This window comes from Phoenix dactylifera, chromosome 5 (assembly GCF_009389715.1).
Source record: "Phoenix dactylifera cultivar Barhee BC4 chromosome 5, palm_55x_up_171113_PBpolish2nd_filt_p, whole genome shotgun sequence".
Classification (NCBI taxonomy): Eukaryota; Viridiplantae; Streptophyta; class Magnoliopsida; order Arecales; family Arecaceae; genus Phoenix; species Phoenix dactylifera.
The window spans coordinates 228,655-246,881 of NC_052396.1; the positions used below are offsets into that span (position 1 = coordinate 228,655).

At 36.7% G+C, this 18,227-nt stretch overlaps 1 protein-coding gene and 1 pseudogene across 1 annotated transcript; both read right to left on the reverse strand.

Moving 5' to 3' along the window:
- Window positions 1-1,217: 1,217 nt before the first annotated feature.
- On the reverse strand, window positions 1,218-5,546 carry LOC103721138 (glycerate dehydrogenase). The gene is made up of 13 exons (XM_008811202.3): window positions 5,295-5,546; window positions 5,116-5,199; window positions 4,895-5,035; window positions 3,818-3,939; window positions 3,625-3,706; window positions 2,881-2,953; window positions 2,700-2,791; window positions 2,350-2,424; window positions 2,143-2,250; window positions 1,973-2,050; window positions 1,819-1,863; window positions 1,626-1,740; window positions 1,218-1,538 (listed from the first exon to the last, which is right to left on the reverse strand). The coding sequence occupies exons 1-13, from the start codon at window positions 5,415-5,417 to the stop codon at window positions 1,516-1,518; spliced, it is 1,161 nt and encodes a 386-aa protein (XP_008809424.1). The 5' UTR covers window positions 5,418-5,546; the 3' UTR covers window positions 1,218-1,515.
- A 1,077-nt stretch (window positions 5,547-6,623) lies between these two features.
- On the reverse strand, window positions 6,624-17,638 carry LOC103721139 (annotated as a pseudogene).
- Window positions 17,639-18,227: the final 589 nt, after the last annotated feature.

The following is an 18,227-nucleotide window of genomic DNA, read 5'->3' on the forward strand; positions in this document are numbered from 1 at the left end:
TAAATTTTTGCATCTAACTAATATCCATAGCCATATCTGTATTTGTTAAACGAAATAAATATGGATATAGATATACTAGTATCCAATCCCATTTCAACCCTAATTCCAAATATGTATCCGTAATTTATGTACAATCTTTAATTAGAAGAATAATTTCTTGAAAGACTAGTATCTATACCTGTATGATAGACAAGTTTTAGCACTGTGTTTTCACTATATAAAATACCTATTATAGTAAAAATATAATATAAATATAAAGTAAAAATCTATTACAAAATATAGTAAAAATATTGTACTACAACATATCTATCATATAAGTAAAAACAAGAATTATTCTTCTAAATAAGAATTGCAAACCTGAAAACTTCTATTTAGAAATTAGGGTGCCAACCAGCCCAGAACATAAATTATGTTGAGAAGGCACATTAAGTTCATAGTATTATGAAATTTTCATAAATTTTAGAAATGTTACAGCCCAATCTCATAGGTACTTAAGAGAGGCTATACAAATCATAAGATAGCCAACAAGAAGCAAAAGAAATTAAATCCCTTAGCAAAATTAAGTTGGAAACTGAGGGTAAGCTCACAAATTTCAAGTATATTAAGAACGTTGCTGTTGCACATATGATGCCTTTACATGAATGCAGCCATTATGTAATATGAACTGTTTAATTCATTTATGAAAACCAGTAGTTTGCATTGCCTAGTCATCTGAAGCATTAGCTCAACAAAAGATTGCATGCAACTTGTGATATGATGTTCTCCCCTTTTTTAGAGCTCTTTGTTGCAACCTTTTTCTTTTGCCATTTCTATTATCTTTTCATCTCTCCAGCCACCTGACAACATAATTGGGTATATGCTTCACTGAGATCATACACACAGCAGAACCCTCATTAGATTCAGTTTTACTGTTTCTTGGGATCATATCCACCGCAACATCAGCACAGGGAGAGGGGAGAGACAATTTCAATCCTAGAGCCACTAATTTCTCATGCCTTAATCCAAAGTAGCAATTTTGAAAACTCCTAAATCCTTTTCTTTTTTAATTTGATATTTATGATATATCATGCAATTTGATCTACTCTCACAATTTCTTATGACACAGTAAACATAACCTTCAGTTCAACCTTTCCTTCATGAACATGCTTATGTGGCAAAAGTATATTTGTTTTCAACATTGGCACCTAGAGCTGCATAATCAAATGCACACGTTTTTCTCCATACCTAACAACATTTTTTGTTTATTATAAGAGTTTCAACATCATGTTCATTTACTGCAAAACTGAAGGTCGGATGCTTTAGGTGGCCATGTTAAACTTAGAATATTGATGCCTCACTGTCTTACTTGAGAATAGCTACAACATTCTGCTACTATTTCCTTGGGTGAGATGAAAGATTGAAACATACATTGAGCAGCATGTGATATAAGAACCAGACACACATTTCTACTTCTCCCTTACAAGAACATTATGTACTGCTCCTTTTACTTTGAGATGGATAGCATCAAACTCCCCTTTAAAGCTTTGAAGAAGGCAGACCTAGAACATGAACCGTCAAGAGTTGGTAAGAAGTCCAGAAAAAGGCAGCAAATATTCCTTTTGAGTCCTCACAAGATGGATATATACCAAGTTGTTTAGCATTGACAATGCTTGGACAAGCAGCTGGAGGAGGGGAATTCTCATCCAAGAAAACTTCAATCCGGTTAGGATCTGACCAAACTGGGTATCCTTTAATCTTACCCTGTTTGCCAGCAAACAAGGGAACTTCTCTGTCAAGAACAAAAACTCATCTCGAAGTTGTTTAAATGTTCAAACTTACCAAAACATTTAAAGCAGCGAGCGTTGCCATTCCTTCACGTGTCCACTGAATTAAAAAAGGAAGAACTTGATTGTACTAGGAGCAAAAAAAATGAATATATAGGAAATAGAACTTGTTACTTTTGAACTTAAATGTAATCATATAAGATGTTTACCTTTGAGGCAGATGCAATATGTGGCACAACAATGGCATTTTTCATCTCAGCGAGCCCAGGTTTCATGTGAGGTTCATCCTGTTGAAAGGTATCGACCAGGTTAGTGTATTATAAAGTGGTCTTCTACAAAGCAACTGAAGCATCAAATATGGAACCAACCGCATGATTACCTCGAATACATCAAGCCCCACACGGAACATGGGGTTTACTTTCAGATGCTCTACCAAGGCAGCTTCATCAATCACTGGTCCTCTGCTACAATTCACAAGGATTGCATCCTGTAGCAATTCAAAATTTGGATAATTTTGGTTTATGAACAAAATGGATACAAGTTATAAGTTATGTTGATTTTACTGTCCTAGAGCTGGAGGTTTCACCTTCTTCATTATGGACAACCTGTCTTTGTTTATCAGATGATACGTTGTTTTATCCAAAACTGGATGAAGGCTTATCTGCAAAGAGAACAGGTCTATTAAGGGAACAAAAAAGTTCTGAACCTAGTAATTCGTAGTAGTACCCATACTGGTTCTGATCCAAATACAAACTTTTGTTGCAATAATTTCTGTGTTGTCCTAAGAGGATTCCTTATGCCAGTTCTAATGTAGCATATGTAATTGGGTGGATTATAGAGTTAAAACCCAGAACTGCAAACAAAATCAGGCCAATAAGGGATCGCTAGCACTCTGACTGAGCAGTATAACTAATATTCCAAAGGATGAGGTCTAACCACATCAGCTTCTCTAAGCACATCCTCCATTGTAGCAGCTCTTTTCCAAGTAACAGGCTGCTCACCGCTTGCTTTCAGGAACTGTCCATATGCTGCAGTAGAAGAAGATGGTAATTTTGAGTTTCAGCTGAGTCTCTTGGAATGTTAAGAGATGGTGAAACAAGTGATGACAACAACATGCCTGTGACAAACTTCTCTAATCTAGTTGCCTGATACAGATCGTAGTATATCAGATTCATCTTGAAACCCTCAATCTGTTGTAAAGAAAACAAAAATAAAGTCAATGACAGTGTGATGAAACCAGCAATCAAAACAATTCGTTTATAGTCTTGTTCATAACACCATCTATTGTATCTTCAGTTCTTATATTATAGATATTGTTTAATATTGTTTTCCAATATGATTCCATGCAACAAATTCTGACCATCACATGAGATTCTTTTTGTTTTTATATTCTAGATAATCAGTAGCTGTATTCACTTAAGACACTCGGAAGAGAGAACTTTCACAGTAAATTAAGCAATATGGAGCTGTATACAGCTACTGGGTTTAGTCTCCTTAGTGCTGTCTTATAAGTATATGTTTGAAAGCAGGTGTACGTCCACAAATTTTGTAATTTATCAGTACATCCAAATGGATACAAACGTTACAACTCTAGTAGAATCTAATATGGTAAGCTAAAATATTGCACAATTTGGGTATAAATTGTTCCCAGATGAACTTAGAAGGATCAACATCTTCTTCATCATATAAATAATCTATCAACATTTTGATTAATATTTTTTGATTTGATTCAATCCAATTTACATAAATACTAAGAATTTTTTGTATTTGGGGAAAAAAAACTATCAGAACTTTGATTGGATATCTCGATAGTGGCATCAATGCATGGTTCACTCAGATGTTACGGAGGTAAAAACAATACCATCATCCTAGCATAAGCTGATCCAATACGGCCAGCTCCAATAACTCCAACAGTCTGTCCCTTTAGCAAATTCCCCACAAACCTATTGGGAATATGAACTCAGGATTAGCCATTCCTTGGAAGAAGACTAGTCTATTCTGTATCACAGAAACCATTCGAGCCTCATAAAATGTAAGGGTGATTCAGATCATACAAATGGGGAAGCCATCCATCATATAAACCTGCCCTCATAAACTGATCTGCTTCAACTATTCTTCTGGATGCTGCCAGTGAAAGTGAAGCAGCCAACTCCGCTGTTGTCTCTGTGAGAACTCCCTGAGCACACAAAAATAAACAAATAAACAAACAAATAAAGGGAAGAAGAATGCAAATAAAATAAAATTCATGTAACAAGAAAAGATAAACAAAAAGTTTTCCAGTCTTTGCATGTTTTGAAAACACACGCCTACATAAAGGGTATTAGTAGGACAAGATCAATTAGTATAATAGAACCAAATAGTATAGAAATGAAGGAAACACTCCATTGAAAGGAGAGAAAAAGTAGCAAATAGAACTACAAAAAAATTGGACTATAAACTTTACTACTTAGAAAACGAGTTAACAATTTCAAAATCAATGATAGTTATCTAAACTGAAGATCCAAATTGTCGAACATGATAATACACTACAAAAATTACCTAGAAACCAAAATTCATATATTCTGTTGATCTTGAATCTATGCATCAAACCAATATAAAAATGGGTTGAGTTAATCGTATTAGTATGATAAAATATATGACAGGGCATACAAATTAAAAATATTATTAATCAAGATCTAAACATCTTAAAGTATGAGTAGATTTAAATTTACTAGATTTTGGTGATTAGATTATAGTAAAACATGAGATCATGCTACTAAAACCATTCGTTCTGATACCAACTTGATGATTGGATTAGAGGCTACCAAAATACATGAATTCTGATTCGCAGGCCTTTTTTATAACATAAATCATGTTTAACGATCGGGATCTTGAAATTGAATAGTCTATCATTGATTTTGAATCATTAATTATGCGGTCCAAATCAACTACAAATATTAAAATAGATTATGTTTTCTTTCACATTTTTTCCATTATCAATACAACTAGCAAACTAGAGGGCATCACATACGAATAATCATGTTTGTTATATGCACGCATGCATACATAATCGAGGTCAATATGAATGTATTTTTTTGCTTTTTTCATCCACATAAGTTGATAAATCCAGGAGCTATGAAATTCAAACTCACTGGGGTGTTCCCGACAGCAACGCCATACTTAGCAGCAGCATTCACATCGACATTATTGTACCCCACCGCCATGTTGCTGAATGCAGTCCCGCCGGCTCTCCTCAGCGCAGAGAACAGCACCTCACCCCAATCTTCTGTCAACTGCGCCACAGAAACAAATTTCCACTTCTACAAAACCCCCAAAAAAATATTATATATATATATAAAGAAATTCTGCTTGCCTGTCCAATTACTCCATCGCATTTGTCGCCGAGGAGTGCAAGAATATCTTCCACAGACAAGATGGTCTTCTTCTCGGTGCATATCTGAGCACAGAAATTAAGGAGAAATGAAGCGTCGCTCTTTATGAACATAACGAACAATTGAGGAAAAGAAATTGGTGAGAGGAAAAGAGAATTGCCTCGACGCGGCAGTCTTGATCGGTCAAGAGACGAATCCAACGGGTCCCAGGCATCGGTTTGGTGCTGATGACTCTGTACTTCCCGCTCGGGTTCCACACTTGGATCGATACGGGCTTTGCCATGTCCGTAGAACCCGGCGCCTAGAGAGAGAGAGAGAGGCCGGTAATTTATTCTGGGTGTCCTATATTTTATTCCTCAGGGTGTACAGAATTTAGCCAATGGTGAGCTGATAAGAGAGTTGGGGAATGGGGGGACAGCAGCTCGTTGATGGAGATAAAGGGCGGCTACAAACCGTGATCTGGACCTCTCGTTCGCCAGGGTCGGACAGGATAAGGGGTTGAGGGTGCCCAGACTACCCCTCCGGCTCTGTGAAACTACTGGGCCGAATCCTGGCCGTATGAGAGGGGCGTGGGATTCATAGGGCAGAAACTACAACGCCGGCAGCAGAAGGTCAACAGATTTTCGACACATCTATTGCTTGCACTGAGCTTAGGGTTGCATTGGAAGACATTATCTATGCGAAGCTGATATTAGGCGCGGATTGCATCCTCCTCCAGAAAAACTCGGCCACAGTGATTAAATAGGTTCGGAGTTGGAGATGCGTAGTTGGAGCTCCATGATATCCACAGGCTATTGAAGGAGTGTGACTCCTATCAGACCATGCATGTATATAGAAAGATAGACGGTGTCACAGACTGGATGCTCTCCTTCGCAGCTGACTACTTTGGAGGTTTTATCTAGGCAAACCACGGGTCATTGCCTGAGCCCTCATGTAGCCTTTTATTTTCTGGATTTATTAACCGCATTCACACCCATTACATGTGAGTCGCCATTATACCAAAAAAAAAAAAAAAATTATAGCCGTATGACCATTGTCAGACAGTAAGTTGACATTGCATTATTCCATTGCGACGATGAATTGAGTGCTGTGATGATGAGTTGAGTGCTAACTAGGCGTCCGGATGAACCTTTGAGGTAGATCATCGTCCGCTCACTTTTGATTCTCAATAACCGAGTCCATCATGTCAGGAATGATAGCTAGGCACATATAACTTCAAGAATGCTGGAGATAACAGAAGGAGAAACCAAAGTTACACATCATACTCATTTATATTAGAAAGCATCATTCCCATCCTAGTGCTGTTGGCAGCTGAATTCTTTCTACAGGAATGTGAATGCACATCAACCTTGCAGTCCCCCTACTTTCGTGTGTTGGTTGCATCAATTTTTTCCTCAAATTGCTACAGATGCATTTAATTTGAAGTGCAGCAGGCACCGAATAATTCTAATTTCTGAAGGAAAGCCTCTACGGCATGAAAAGATAGGGCTTGATGATATTCATCATTTCTATTGATATTGCAAAACCATTCTACTTACAGAACATAATGATGCTGACATGCTGCTGGTCTTTCAAAAAATTGTGCAGGTGGCTGGAGCAGCCTTTATGCATGGGTTTTTACATAAATAAACTGACAAAAGTTAGCATCCTTGAGGGCAATATGCATCCTAGCAACCGACCGACCTTTTCAAATAGGCTAAATAGACAATGCTATACCACAATAGCATGAGTCTATAAGACAGAGCATAGTAGCAAAAGCATACAAAGAATAAAATGGGTACAACAGACAGCAAGACACAGCTTCATATAACCGGCACAGCTGCCTCGGCATCCAATCAACGGCATATTTACTATACAACACAAATTGAATTTCTTCTCGCAGTGCCATCTAAGATTCCATGTATTGAGAAGGTGGTGAGCTTGTTTTCGTCTCTTCTGTACCTGCAAGAACATTGCAGGAGGAAAAGCCTTTAAGCATGCAAAACCAAAGCCCTGGAACTTAGACATTGGGCAGGCCATGGTACCCGATGTCTAGACCAAAACCAGTTTAGAAGGAAAACAACATTACCATAAACCCCACGAATCTCCACCTCACGCCATTCTTGAACGAGCGCACAGCAGCAACACATCAGGTGCGACAGGAAATCATCACATAAACCTCCCTGCTTGGCAAAGGAAGCACATATATTAGCAATATTTGCAAAACAGAAACTTTAGATCATTAATTTGTTAACAGTAAATCTGCTCATCTAGAAGCTTATTTAGACACCAATTAAATCATTATATCTAGTTTCAAAGTACTGCATTCAAAATCTATACATTGCCAAGAATTGGTGTGCAATGTACAGAAAATCTGCAAACAGTGAAATTATATGCAAAGACATGCTTGGTCCCCAATTTTTTGTAAATATAGATTGCATTTTTGACGGTAAAAGCAAAGAATTGCTGCATCATGAACTATCATACAACTCTTTTGAAACCTTTATTTTGATCTCAGGAATGCAAATCATAAAATCAACTGAAAACACATACTACATGCAACTTTTCATCAGTCTAAAATGTATCAATAAGCTCAGTACATATAGCAAATATTTGGTCTACCAACGGATATGCAAGGATGGATTGAAAATATCAGAGACTAGTTTATTGATGCCTCTGGGTACAGGTTATGTGCCATGTCAGAATGTTCAAAAACTGAAAACTATCTGATATGGTACAACAAAAATAGATAGTTAAAACATAATTAGAAGTTTCTTGCCAAATTTCTTCAACAAATTTTTCCTGTAACAAGAAAAATATGATAATGCCAGATAGCTATAGTCTTCTAAAATTTTCTTTTTGGGCATTTACGACATGATGAAGGAAAAAAAGAAAAAGAAATTTCATTACAAAGATTAAGTATTCTTTTGAGCAAAGAATAAGTATTCTTTTGAGCAAACCTCTTGTGGGCTTCCAACCCATTCAGCATAACCGAAAGGTTTATGAAATCTAAAAAGCCAACCAGATAATATTGCCTGCTGAAGACAACAAATCACTTTGATCATCTCAAAGGATGAGACAACATTTGATTCCATAAGCATGTAATTATTTAATAGTCAATGAACATACCAACAGCACGATTTAAACACAATGTTCCACTGCCGAAGATATTTTATTCACATGCAATATGGTACAGGAAAAAGAAAAGAATATGCAGCAAACCATATGCAGGTGGAGATGCAGACTTAGTATAGAATCCACTATCTTAAAAATAATTTAAAAAAAAAAAGAATCAACCATCAACTAAGTATTTGTGCATTACCGTTATGTTCAGCATCTTGCGGAGTTTCCTCCTGACACAGCAGGTGTAACAACAACATGATAATATTAAGGAATATGCCATCAGGTCATTGCAGGCTTCTGCAGAAGCTGATAACAAAATATCCTGTCATTAATATATATTTATATGATGAAAAAGTTTTGCTTCTAGGTTTGCTACATAAATGCACAGATGTCATTTTCGATAATAATCATTGTAGATTAAGTAGAATATAAAATCATGTTAAGATTGAGCTATTTAGCAGCTTGTTGATGTACGTTTGGCTAGACAACCAGAAGATTATGTGCCATATCAACCCTTAAGTATTTCTTGATCTGTTAAGCTCTCTAAGATATAAAAATTTCTTAATCTTGACAGCAAAATATACCAAAAAATTTGCATCCCATAAAAACATGTTGGATGATTGGCCTATCATAGATGCAAATAGATTTTTAGAGCACCATACGATGGCTAAAAAGCAAGGTAGAAAAGTTAAAGCGTAGCTTTCTCTATAACTTTTGTTTCAGCCTTTCGTTAGATGTATGGATCAGCAGTCAATTGTGAAAAGATATGTTTGGCAGTCTGCTTAAAGGCGTCTTTTACCAACTCTAGTTAAGGTCATCCCAAAATTATAACTTGCAAAATATTCGTAAAGCACGCTCTCCTTGATACAAAGATTTTATAACTGGAATCAGAGTCCCAGCATACAACCAACAAAAAGCTGACAATTTTAATACAATGCAGTGATATTTTACTTTAATATGAACATATAGCAGATTTACTGATTTGTTAATGTATTGTAGTTTTGAACCTTATAGGTACAAATTGGTGAGGATTGTAGGTTCCTGTGCTTAGAGAGTTACCCAGGGTGCAAGACCTTTGATACAAAATAAAGGTTGCAAGAGTGCATAATTATCTACAAAAATGATTCTCTTTATCATGTGTCCCCAACCTGCACACGACCTGACCCACCCCACTCAGCCCACACATGACCAGCCTCGCCAACTGGCATCCTGCTAAACTGCTTATGCGGGCACTATGCGACCCCTTCGACTTATGCCTATGCAGCTGGATAGACTACTTTTACAAACAGTTTTAATTAGAAGATAGCAGAATAATTAGAAGTCATTTTCACTAAGTATATTAAACAGGTTTTGTACATAAACTTACAGTAAATATAGATGATAAGATCCCAGTAACGACCCCAAAAGTATATAGTCATTTGTGATAATATGATTCAGGGGCAAGTGGGGCTTTACCCTATTTTTTTCTCAGCAAAAAAGATAATTATATGTCGGGTTAAACTTCTCTCTTTGACTCCATAAAGTTTTCGAATCAAAATAGTTCTGATGCTGCACCTATCATTTTGATTACTTTGTTAGAATCAATTTAGAAAAAGATCACAATGAAGACTTAAGAAGAAAATAGAATCTGTCTTTTTAGGGTTATCATAACATGACACCCTCGCACACTTGCATGCGCGTGCACACACACACATAAACATAATTCATCACTATCCATCTTTGGCAAGACATTTGTAATTGGTAACTTTAAATGGTGGCTTCAAGATGGAAAATAAAATGACAAGAAGCACATAACGAATATTTAACCTAGAAAAAATTAAAAATGACAAGTAAAAAATTTACATACAAACATGTCTGTTTTTGGCCACTGTAGCTATTTTTGAAAATGTTCCGCAAGGGTAGAGAAAAGTCTTCATGCCTGCAAAATATTTATGCTAATGTGAAATATCATATGCCGAATTGGTTGGGGGGGGGGGGGGGGGGGGGGGGGGGGGGGAGTAATGTAAACATTATTAAGCAATTTAAAGTCCATCAAAGAAAAAATAAGTTTCTCGACATGATATATATTTACCTCAATCAAAAATATCATGTAATAACAGCACTACTTCTCAAAGAGTACAACATAGAATCTGAAAGAAAGTAATAAACTTTTTGAAGGGGAATCTGGGTTATGGAAGACATAAGATTGCAACGTTCGTGTCAACCATTTTGAGCTAATGGATACACCAAGAAAACTTATTGTTGTACAATTTAGAAGTTAATGAATCATTTGGCCTTAGGCCTAATTATATATAAAAATTTGCTTATGCATATTGTGATCCTAATGTGAAAAGTTATATCTATTCATGGTAGCCCTTCCCTCCTAAGGGGTACAGTGTTACACCAAGTGTAAGTTGCAGCAAGAACTTAATAGACAAGCCTCATCCTGTCTAACACGGATATGGAAAATCGGCAAGTCAAAATTTTATAAAAACCATGGGCACATGCATGTCTTTATGAAGGTAAAAGAAATCAATTCAATATATCTTTTGGTTAAGTGGATCCAACTGTATGGCTTCATCATTTCTATCTATTATTTTATATCCATTGCATCCACTCCCAAAATTTGTGCTCAAGATTCCATCTTATTTCAAAAAGATCATCTTTGATATTTCTATAGATTGATTTTCAACACCAAATGGTTGACAAAAGGGTTAAGAGCTCATTACAGTCTACAAGAAAACAAGAAACACTGGATTTATCACAGATTTTTATAAACTGGTCTGATATATCAAACCTAAAAACATTTATCATTAAGTCCATGTCAAGGTTTGTTGTCCCCGGACCGAACATCATCGGTACTTTACCAGTATACTATAGGTTTGCATGGGACATCCCCATACCGACACATGTTACCTCCAACAACATATCATGTATTAGTACAATACCATATGGAGACCTTGTACCATACTGGTACCTTACCAGCATGGTATGGTACGCCTTCATACCGGGAAGTGCAGAATACAGTAAACCAAGGTCCATGTCCGGAATGATGGAACTCCAAAGCCAAAATGCAGATCATTTGGAATATGGAGCTCATATTAGAGGCAAAACCAAAAGATGAACTTATTTCTCTTGCAACAAGGCAACAGATTCTTTTATATCAAAGCCTTCATTTATGTAAATGAGATTTGAGCCAGATTTCTAAATGTATATTAAAATTCTAGAATAAATAGACAGCAGGTACGATATCACGCATGTCTAATTTGAGTATGATATATAAATATAGCAAGATTAAGTGCTTTTGCAATTTAATATTCATTACTAGTTCTCACCATCATGTGTCTCAATTCATTGCACTCTAAATGATAACATACTCTTTAAATATACTCATACATTTCTTAATTTTCAAAACCAAAGAAAATATGAACACTCACTAGATGGACCAACAGAGAAACGGTAAAACCACAAGGGTGAATCAACTAGTAATTTCATAAACAGAGACCATACTAAGTATATCTAGCATAAGAAAATAAATATGTATAAGTATCCAAGTTGATGATGAACAACAGGTAATTGAAACTGACATACATAGATTTGGCTCCGAGCAACAACCAAGTAAATCTGAGTGCCAATCTTCATGTCTGTGTGATCCTCTATTAGAGATCAAATCATGACCCGATGAAACTTGAGAAACGCTTCTACAAGGAATTTTAACATGGTGTAAGAGCTTTCAAAGTTTAAATATTGTATGTAAAACATCAAAAATAATTGTCAAAATTTAAATATAATATGCCAACATATAAAGTTCAACAGGAAATATAATATCGCTAGACATTCATAAAAGTAATGAGCTTATAAAATGTAGTGCTGAATAAGAAGAGGTGACATTAACAACATGCAAGGTTTACATTATGAGGCAAGGATGAGCAATATCAAGAAAAATTCATACTTTTCGCATAAATTATATAAAAACATAAAGGCAATAAAAAGTATTCTGCCACAAGAGAGGGGGAATATGTAAGAAAAACATTTGAAATTTGTAATCCGTCCCAGCCGGAAAACTGCAACAAGATGGAGCAAGCTATTATGTCAAAATATGGCATTCTATCAATGATGGTCAAACTTTGTCTCCCAATTTGCTTTCTGCAAATGTGGAAGTCAAACCAGCAGCTCTATGAACAGTGATGATCCATCAAGTTATACTGTTCGGTCATATGATAGTTAAGTATATTGGTTTTAAACATTAGATCATTTTACCTTATATTAATTTCCTTGAGTTCCATTTAAAACCAATCTAAATTTTTAATTCTTGAAGTGCATGCCAAATCCTTCCTCTAAAATAGAAAGTTGTAAACAGCCCACTGATCGCCAAAACCTTTGTTTTTTTTCCTCAACCATACAACCCTCAGATCAACAAGACAATGCAAAATCTTTCTTTCATCAATTTGGCTATCAGACTAGTCTGTCTTTTCCTGCAGCATGACTAGTGTATCTGGTGCAAGGACCTAGGTTTGAATTCCCAACATGACTATGCGAAGTGAAAGGAACTTATAGTGGACTTGAGGGCCTAGGTTTTGCTTCCTGTAGAAGATTCTAGAATCTTCCTGCACGTCACCAAACACATGCTAAACACCAGCAAGAGGGTAGAGTCTAGAACATAACAACGTGCTCTTGGCTGTAAAGCAAAGACACTTGACAAGGCTGACTCATTTGTGAAGGGAGGATTTCCACATGCAAAAGCATAGGAGTTACCTACTTTATGGAGCATTGGATTTGGTCTATTGTGCAATGGTTTTTTAGACCAGATCACAAGTTGATGAAAATTTTACGCCATTACGAGCAACTCCATTATTAAACTAAGAGCTTAAACCATGATCATGCAGTAATAGGCATCCGATTCTCGCTGCAATTACATAAATCCAACATTTCAGATCAAACTCAAAATTCAAAATGCCCCAGCATCACTTCATACCATTCCAAACCTTAAGGAAGTGATAATTGCAGCACATTCCAGAATTCATTGTTTCTCCACATTAGTACATTTTCTTTAAATAAAGTATGACAGGAGATGATGAGTGCAAAATACTGACAAGAAGAAAAGGAAATATTAAGGCAACTAAACTTAAGAGGAAACCATGGAGATTATTATTATTATATCTACTAAGAAAACAAAAAATTTGACTGATTGGACTAAGGTTAATTGCATTACACTTATCAATAAACATGTAAAGAAAATGGAAACTGACTTTGATGCCATGTAAGAATCGTTTTGTTGGCTACGGTAGTCTCCATCAAAGGAATACCGTTTCTCAGTATTGGTATCCGAATAATCTGACTCTACTTTCTTGGAGTCCTTGAGCTTTTCGCTCTTCTCTGGCGGAGAACATGCTATATTTTCCGTTACTGCAAGCAAACGTTGAATTACTTCACATTGACTAATATCCATGTTACTTTGTGATCTTTGAAGTTCCATCTGGAGCTTCTCATTTTCTTTTTGAAGGGCTTCATCAAAAGGCACGTTCGGATAAGAACATGAAAGATTCTTTTTTAGCACCCTCATCCGATTTTTGCAAGGATCAGGGTTTAATAAGGCATCTTGCACTTTTTTGTCCTCTTCATCAAAAGTATATTCACGTTGATCCCTTTCAATATGCTCCAGCCTTTCCTGAAAATTTGATCATGTAAAGCAAATGAAACTAAGAAAAAACTACCACAAGAGAACAAAAAAAAAAAGATATTGTAGTAGATGATAAATTTTCATTTAACAAATTTTCTTTCCCTAGCAGACATAACCAGATAGATGTCTTTCATTTTTCTGGTCAAGCAATAAACATCAAGTTGCTTTTAATTCATTGGTCATTAAAAAATGAGAGTTCTTCAAAATAGTGACTGCAAAGCTACAGGCCTTTTATGGATTTTTATTGATGTCTATGCTATGTGGAGAGCTTGAACACTTGTGATAGTACTGCAGTTTAAACGTAAAATATCTAACTATGCCATGCTTATTCCTGTCCATTACTAATCCAGGAGGATCATCTGACCTACTATGGACCAATCTAGACACTCGAATAGGTCTGGACAAGCTTCGGGAGCAAGATCCACTACATCCATGATTCAATCGATTACCAAAACTTTGGGAAGTCATAACTTCTAATCTAGGAAGAATGTAGCAATGCGACTAAAGATGATGCTAATATAAACATCAAGATCTAGCTTTTGCCTAAATTTGCAGTTTTTAAATATTGTTATTATTTTTATAATTTGTTTCCTCTTTTAATTAGGAGAGGAACTCGATAAGATTTGGCTTAGACTTTACTAACGTAAAATGAGAGAAGTTTTTATCTTATTCTAATTAGAGGAATCAAACTCAAATAAAAAGAATGAGCCTCTATAGAATAATAGAGAATCTGCACCTTCCCTTTTAGCTAGAAGAAAAATCCGATTCAAATAAGGAGGATCTCACTAGTACAAATAGAGCATATGCTATAGTTTTGCAAAACGGAAATAGAGGAAGCAAAAAAAAGAACATAGACTCTACTTTCTTCTCATCATATATACCATAATATATAGATCATGAAAATTAATGAAAGAAGAAAAAGAGGCATGTTTTGATATTCTTTTAAAAGATTCGAGTTTAGTAGATTGAATGAATTTATTCCTTGTCCCCAATTGAATCAATTATATAATGTGATATGTGCTCATTTAGTTACATAACAAACAAGCATAGCTAACCATCAATGTAAAACTTCGCTGCAGCACTTGCCTATCCACTATAATAAAAATATAGGTGATTGCCGAGGCAATAATTCTTTAAAAAGGTAGAAAATGTTTGGAGAATTGTGAGATTTGGAGAAAAAAGGAGAGATAAATTAACAAGGAACATCTTGGTGAATAGTTAGGGTTCAACCAATGTCACTGGAAGTTTAGAACACAAATATATAGAAAAATCATGAATTGCTTACATAGGCTGTCATAAAGTTAAGGAATCTTAAGGAATGTTTGAAGATATTCTAATATTCAGAGAAATTTTCTACTGATCTTTTGAAGCTACAAAATGGGACATTTCTTTTCTAGGAATGATGCTAGATTCTCAATAAAAGGTAATTATTTATCCTCAAATGTCTGTTCCAACAGGCATGTTAAAATCAGAACAGTCTGGTTATCACGTTCATGGCAACATGACAATTTAACGCTAGGACAGGTAAACTAGTAATCTATTACATTAAGGAGTGAAAAGTATTGATCTCAGTAATTAGCAAGGTGGTCCCGAGAGCTTTAAATTAGCAACATTGAAATGGAACAAAACTCCAACTTTTGGATGACCCAAGTTGTCCTCTTGGTCAAAAGGCATCACCACAGAAAAAGCAACTCCAAGTTTTGATGCTTGGCAAAGCTGCCACGCAGCGCAGTTCATTTTGCTCCTTGGGTTTGAGTTGGTAAAATATGAAAAAAAAAACAGGTTTGTCATCCAACTTTAAGATTTCATGAGGTATTAGGTGGTCATAGCCATAAAAGAACCAAATACTTCTGGACCCATGATAATGACCTCTGAACAAAATGTTTTGTTCCACTGGGTTATCTCACTCTTATTTACCCAAAAAATTGAAAAAGCAACTTGCTTCATACCACCACGCTAGAGACCTATACATGTGATTCAAGCATCAATCATATTAAAAAAGAATAACAGAGTCAATCCTGAAGTCATGCTTTTTTAATAACAAAAAAAAGTACCAAGTTTTACAACTGAACAGAATCTATCGACATGGACCCCAAACCAAACTGAATTTACAACAAATGCGCAAATTTGCAGTGACTTCTCAGCATCTGCTTATCTCAACAGCAGAAAGGGATCTTAACGAACAAAATATACATTAACATATAACAACAATCATAAAATACACAATAAATTTACTGGCAATAAACAAAATAATTAGGAAAAAATTTCAAGATCAGAAAACAATACCCTGACTCTAGTATTATCCACTAGTGTGATAAGTGGAATGATCTTCAAGTATCGATCGATCTCACTCTGAGCCTTCCTGAACTGATACACGATGTTCCACCCCATGGCCAAAAGATAGAGATAGCTGCGGTCCTGGCAGCTGTTGACAAGAACATATGAACGCCTCAGGGCATCCTCGAGCTGCTCCAGGGGCTCCTGGGTCTCAGGATACTTCTTGAGCTCCGAGATCCTGAGCTGTTCCAAGAGGTTGCCGATCAGCTTCAGGTGCTGCGCGAACTTCCGGCAGTTTTTCTTGTGCATCCGTGCCGTCGCCGCCGCCTTCACAATCATGCCGATCAGGGCGAACAGCATCCAGGCCCGTCAGCTGGGCGACATTCGCAATCTCACCCAGCTGGTCAAAAGAAGACGCCATTTCCCCAACAAGAAACCTCGACCAATTTTTTTAGCAAACACCAAACTTCCTAACAGCCAAAGCTACAGCACACACCGCATCTACTCCATAGCTTTCCAAAATCAAATTTCTGACATAAAAGAGTCAAAAACTCTATTTTTTATTCCCAGCAAATTTTCTGTTTTTCTCTTATTTCCACCCTTTTACTTGTTATTTTCCCGAGTGTAACTCAACCGACAGCATTCCAGAGCAAGCTTTAGAAAAAGGAGGGTGGTTTTTCTCACTTTTTCCCCTAATTCTCGGAAACGATCTTTTTGAGTATCCCGGCAACTTTCGCCTCAGCACAAGCTTGTTCGCTTTCAAATCAAAGAAAACGATATTCTTCTTCAAAGATTCCAAGATCTCACCTCCAAAATCTTAAATACTATACATGCATCTAGCAACAAATCATCCAGTTCCAGAGATTAAAACATTCCTGCCTCACGCTACAGACCATTCGTAACCTTTACCAAAAATTCCAAAAAAAAAAACACAAAATTACGAAGAATTACGACGGTAACAACCATTAACCCCCCGCTTCTACTGCATTCCAGTAAAAAAAATTCAAGAAACTAAGTATCAACCGCACGGGAGAGAAATCTCACCATTTCTTGGATAAATCATCAAGATTCCTGCGAGATCAACCGCTGCTTCCTCTCCATCCGTCCAGAACTGATATGAAATCTTCGATTTCCTGCCACGAATTTGAGGGAGAAGCAGCAGAGCGTCCTCTCCTCCAAGAACTCGAACTCCCTTCGCCAAGAATTCCCGTCCACTACCGAAATTTCGAAACTATTGCCGCCCTCTCTCTCTCTCTCCTTCTCTTTCTCTCTCTAGACGCCTACTCCGGCGAGGGCTTTGGTTTCGTGGAGCCTCAGGCATTGCATTGCGTGAGGCCGAACCCTCCCGTCGTTTCTTTGTGCTCTTTGTTGCCTAGGGTTTGGGGGTTTTCTTGGACGGACGCCGCTTGGCTCCCTCCGACTCTGCTCTCCCGTACCAGAGCTCACAGGGGAGAACAAAAGCAGACGCTAGTGGACAAGATGAAGGTATTAAAGTGCGGTCCGTCCGTGAGTGCGAAACGAACCCCGGTCCCATGATTTATTTTACGAAAATATCCCTACCATATTTTTATTTTTGAAGCACGTTTGTTAACGACAGTTGTCGTAGCGTTAACGGTCGTGAGAGAATCCGTTATGTTATATATTAAATTACGAGTATTTAGATGATAGCTGTTTTGGCGCTATATTTGAAGTTGCCAAATGTAAAAGTAGAAATCTTTTATCTCTAGGCCCTATATTTATAATTAGTTATAGCTCCAAATTGAGCTAGAATGACCTAGTCTCACAAGCAAGAATTTATCTCCAAAATTTTGATGATATTTTTTAATATCTTCAATCTTAAACATTTCAGTAAATTTTTGATGGGAGCTCCATCCCTTCGCTTTCTCAAGATGAATTTTGATGAGCGACGCGAAATGGGAAGAGTGGGCTTCATCATCAGAGATCACTACTCCATATTTGTGGCAACTGACGGTCGTCGGATCTACGACACATCTATCATTGGTGCGGAGCTGCGGGCGGCATGGGAAGGTCTCTTCTACACAAGGCACGCTCTGG

Excerpts from the sequence above, each read along its gene's own strand:
- LOC103721138 (XM_008811202.3), bottom strand. The coding sequence starts at position 5,417 with ATGGCAAAGCCCGTATCGATCCAAGTGTGGAACCCGAGCGGGAAGTAC. Across the intron at positions 5,200-5,294 it reads ATCAAGACTGCCGCGTCGAG|ATATGCACCGAGAAGAAGAC; the intron begins GCAATTCTCTTT and ends TTCTGTGCTCAG. Across the intron at positions 2,051-2,142 it reads TGGGGCTTGATGTATTCGAG|GATGAACCTCACATGAAACC; the intron begins GTAATCATGCGG and ends ACCTTTCAACAG.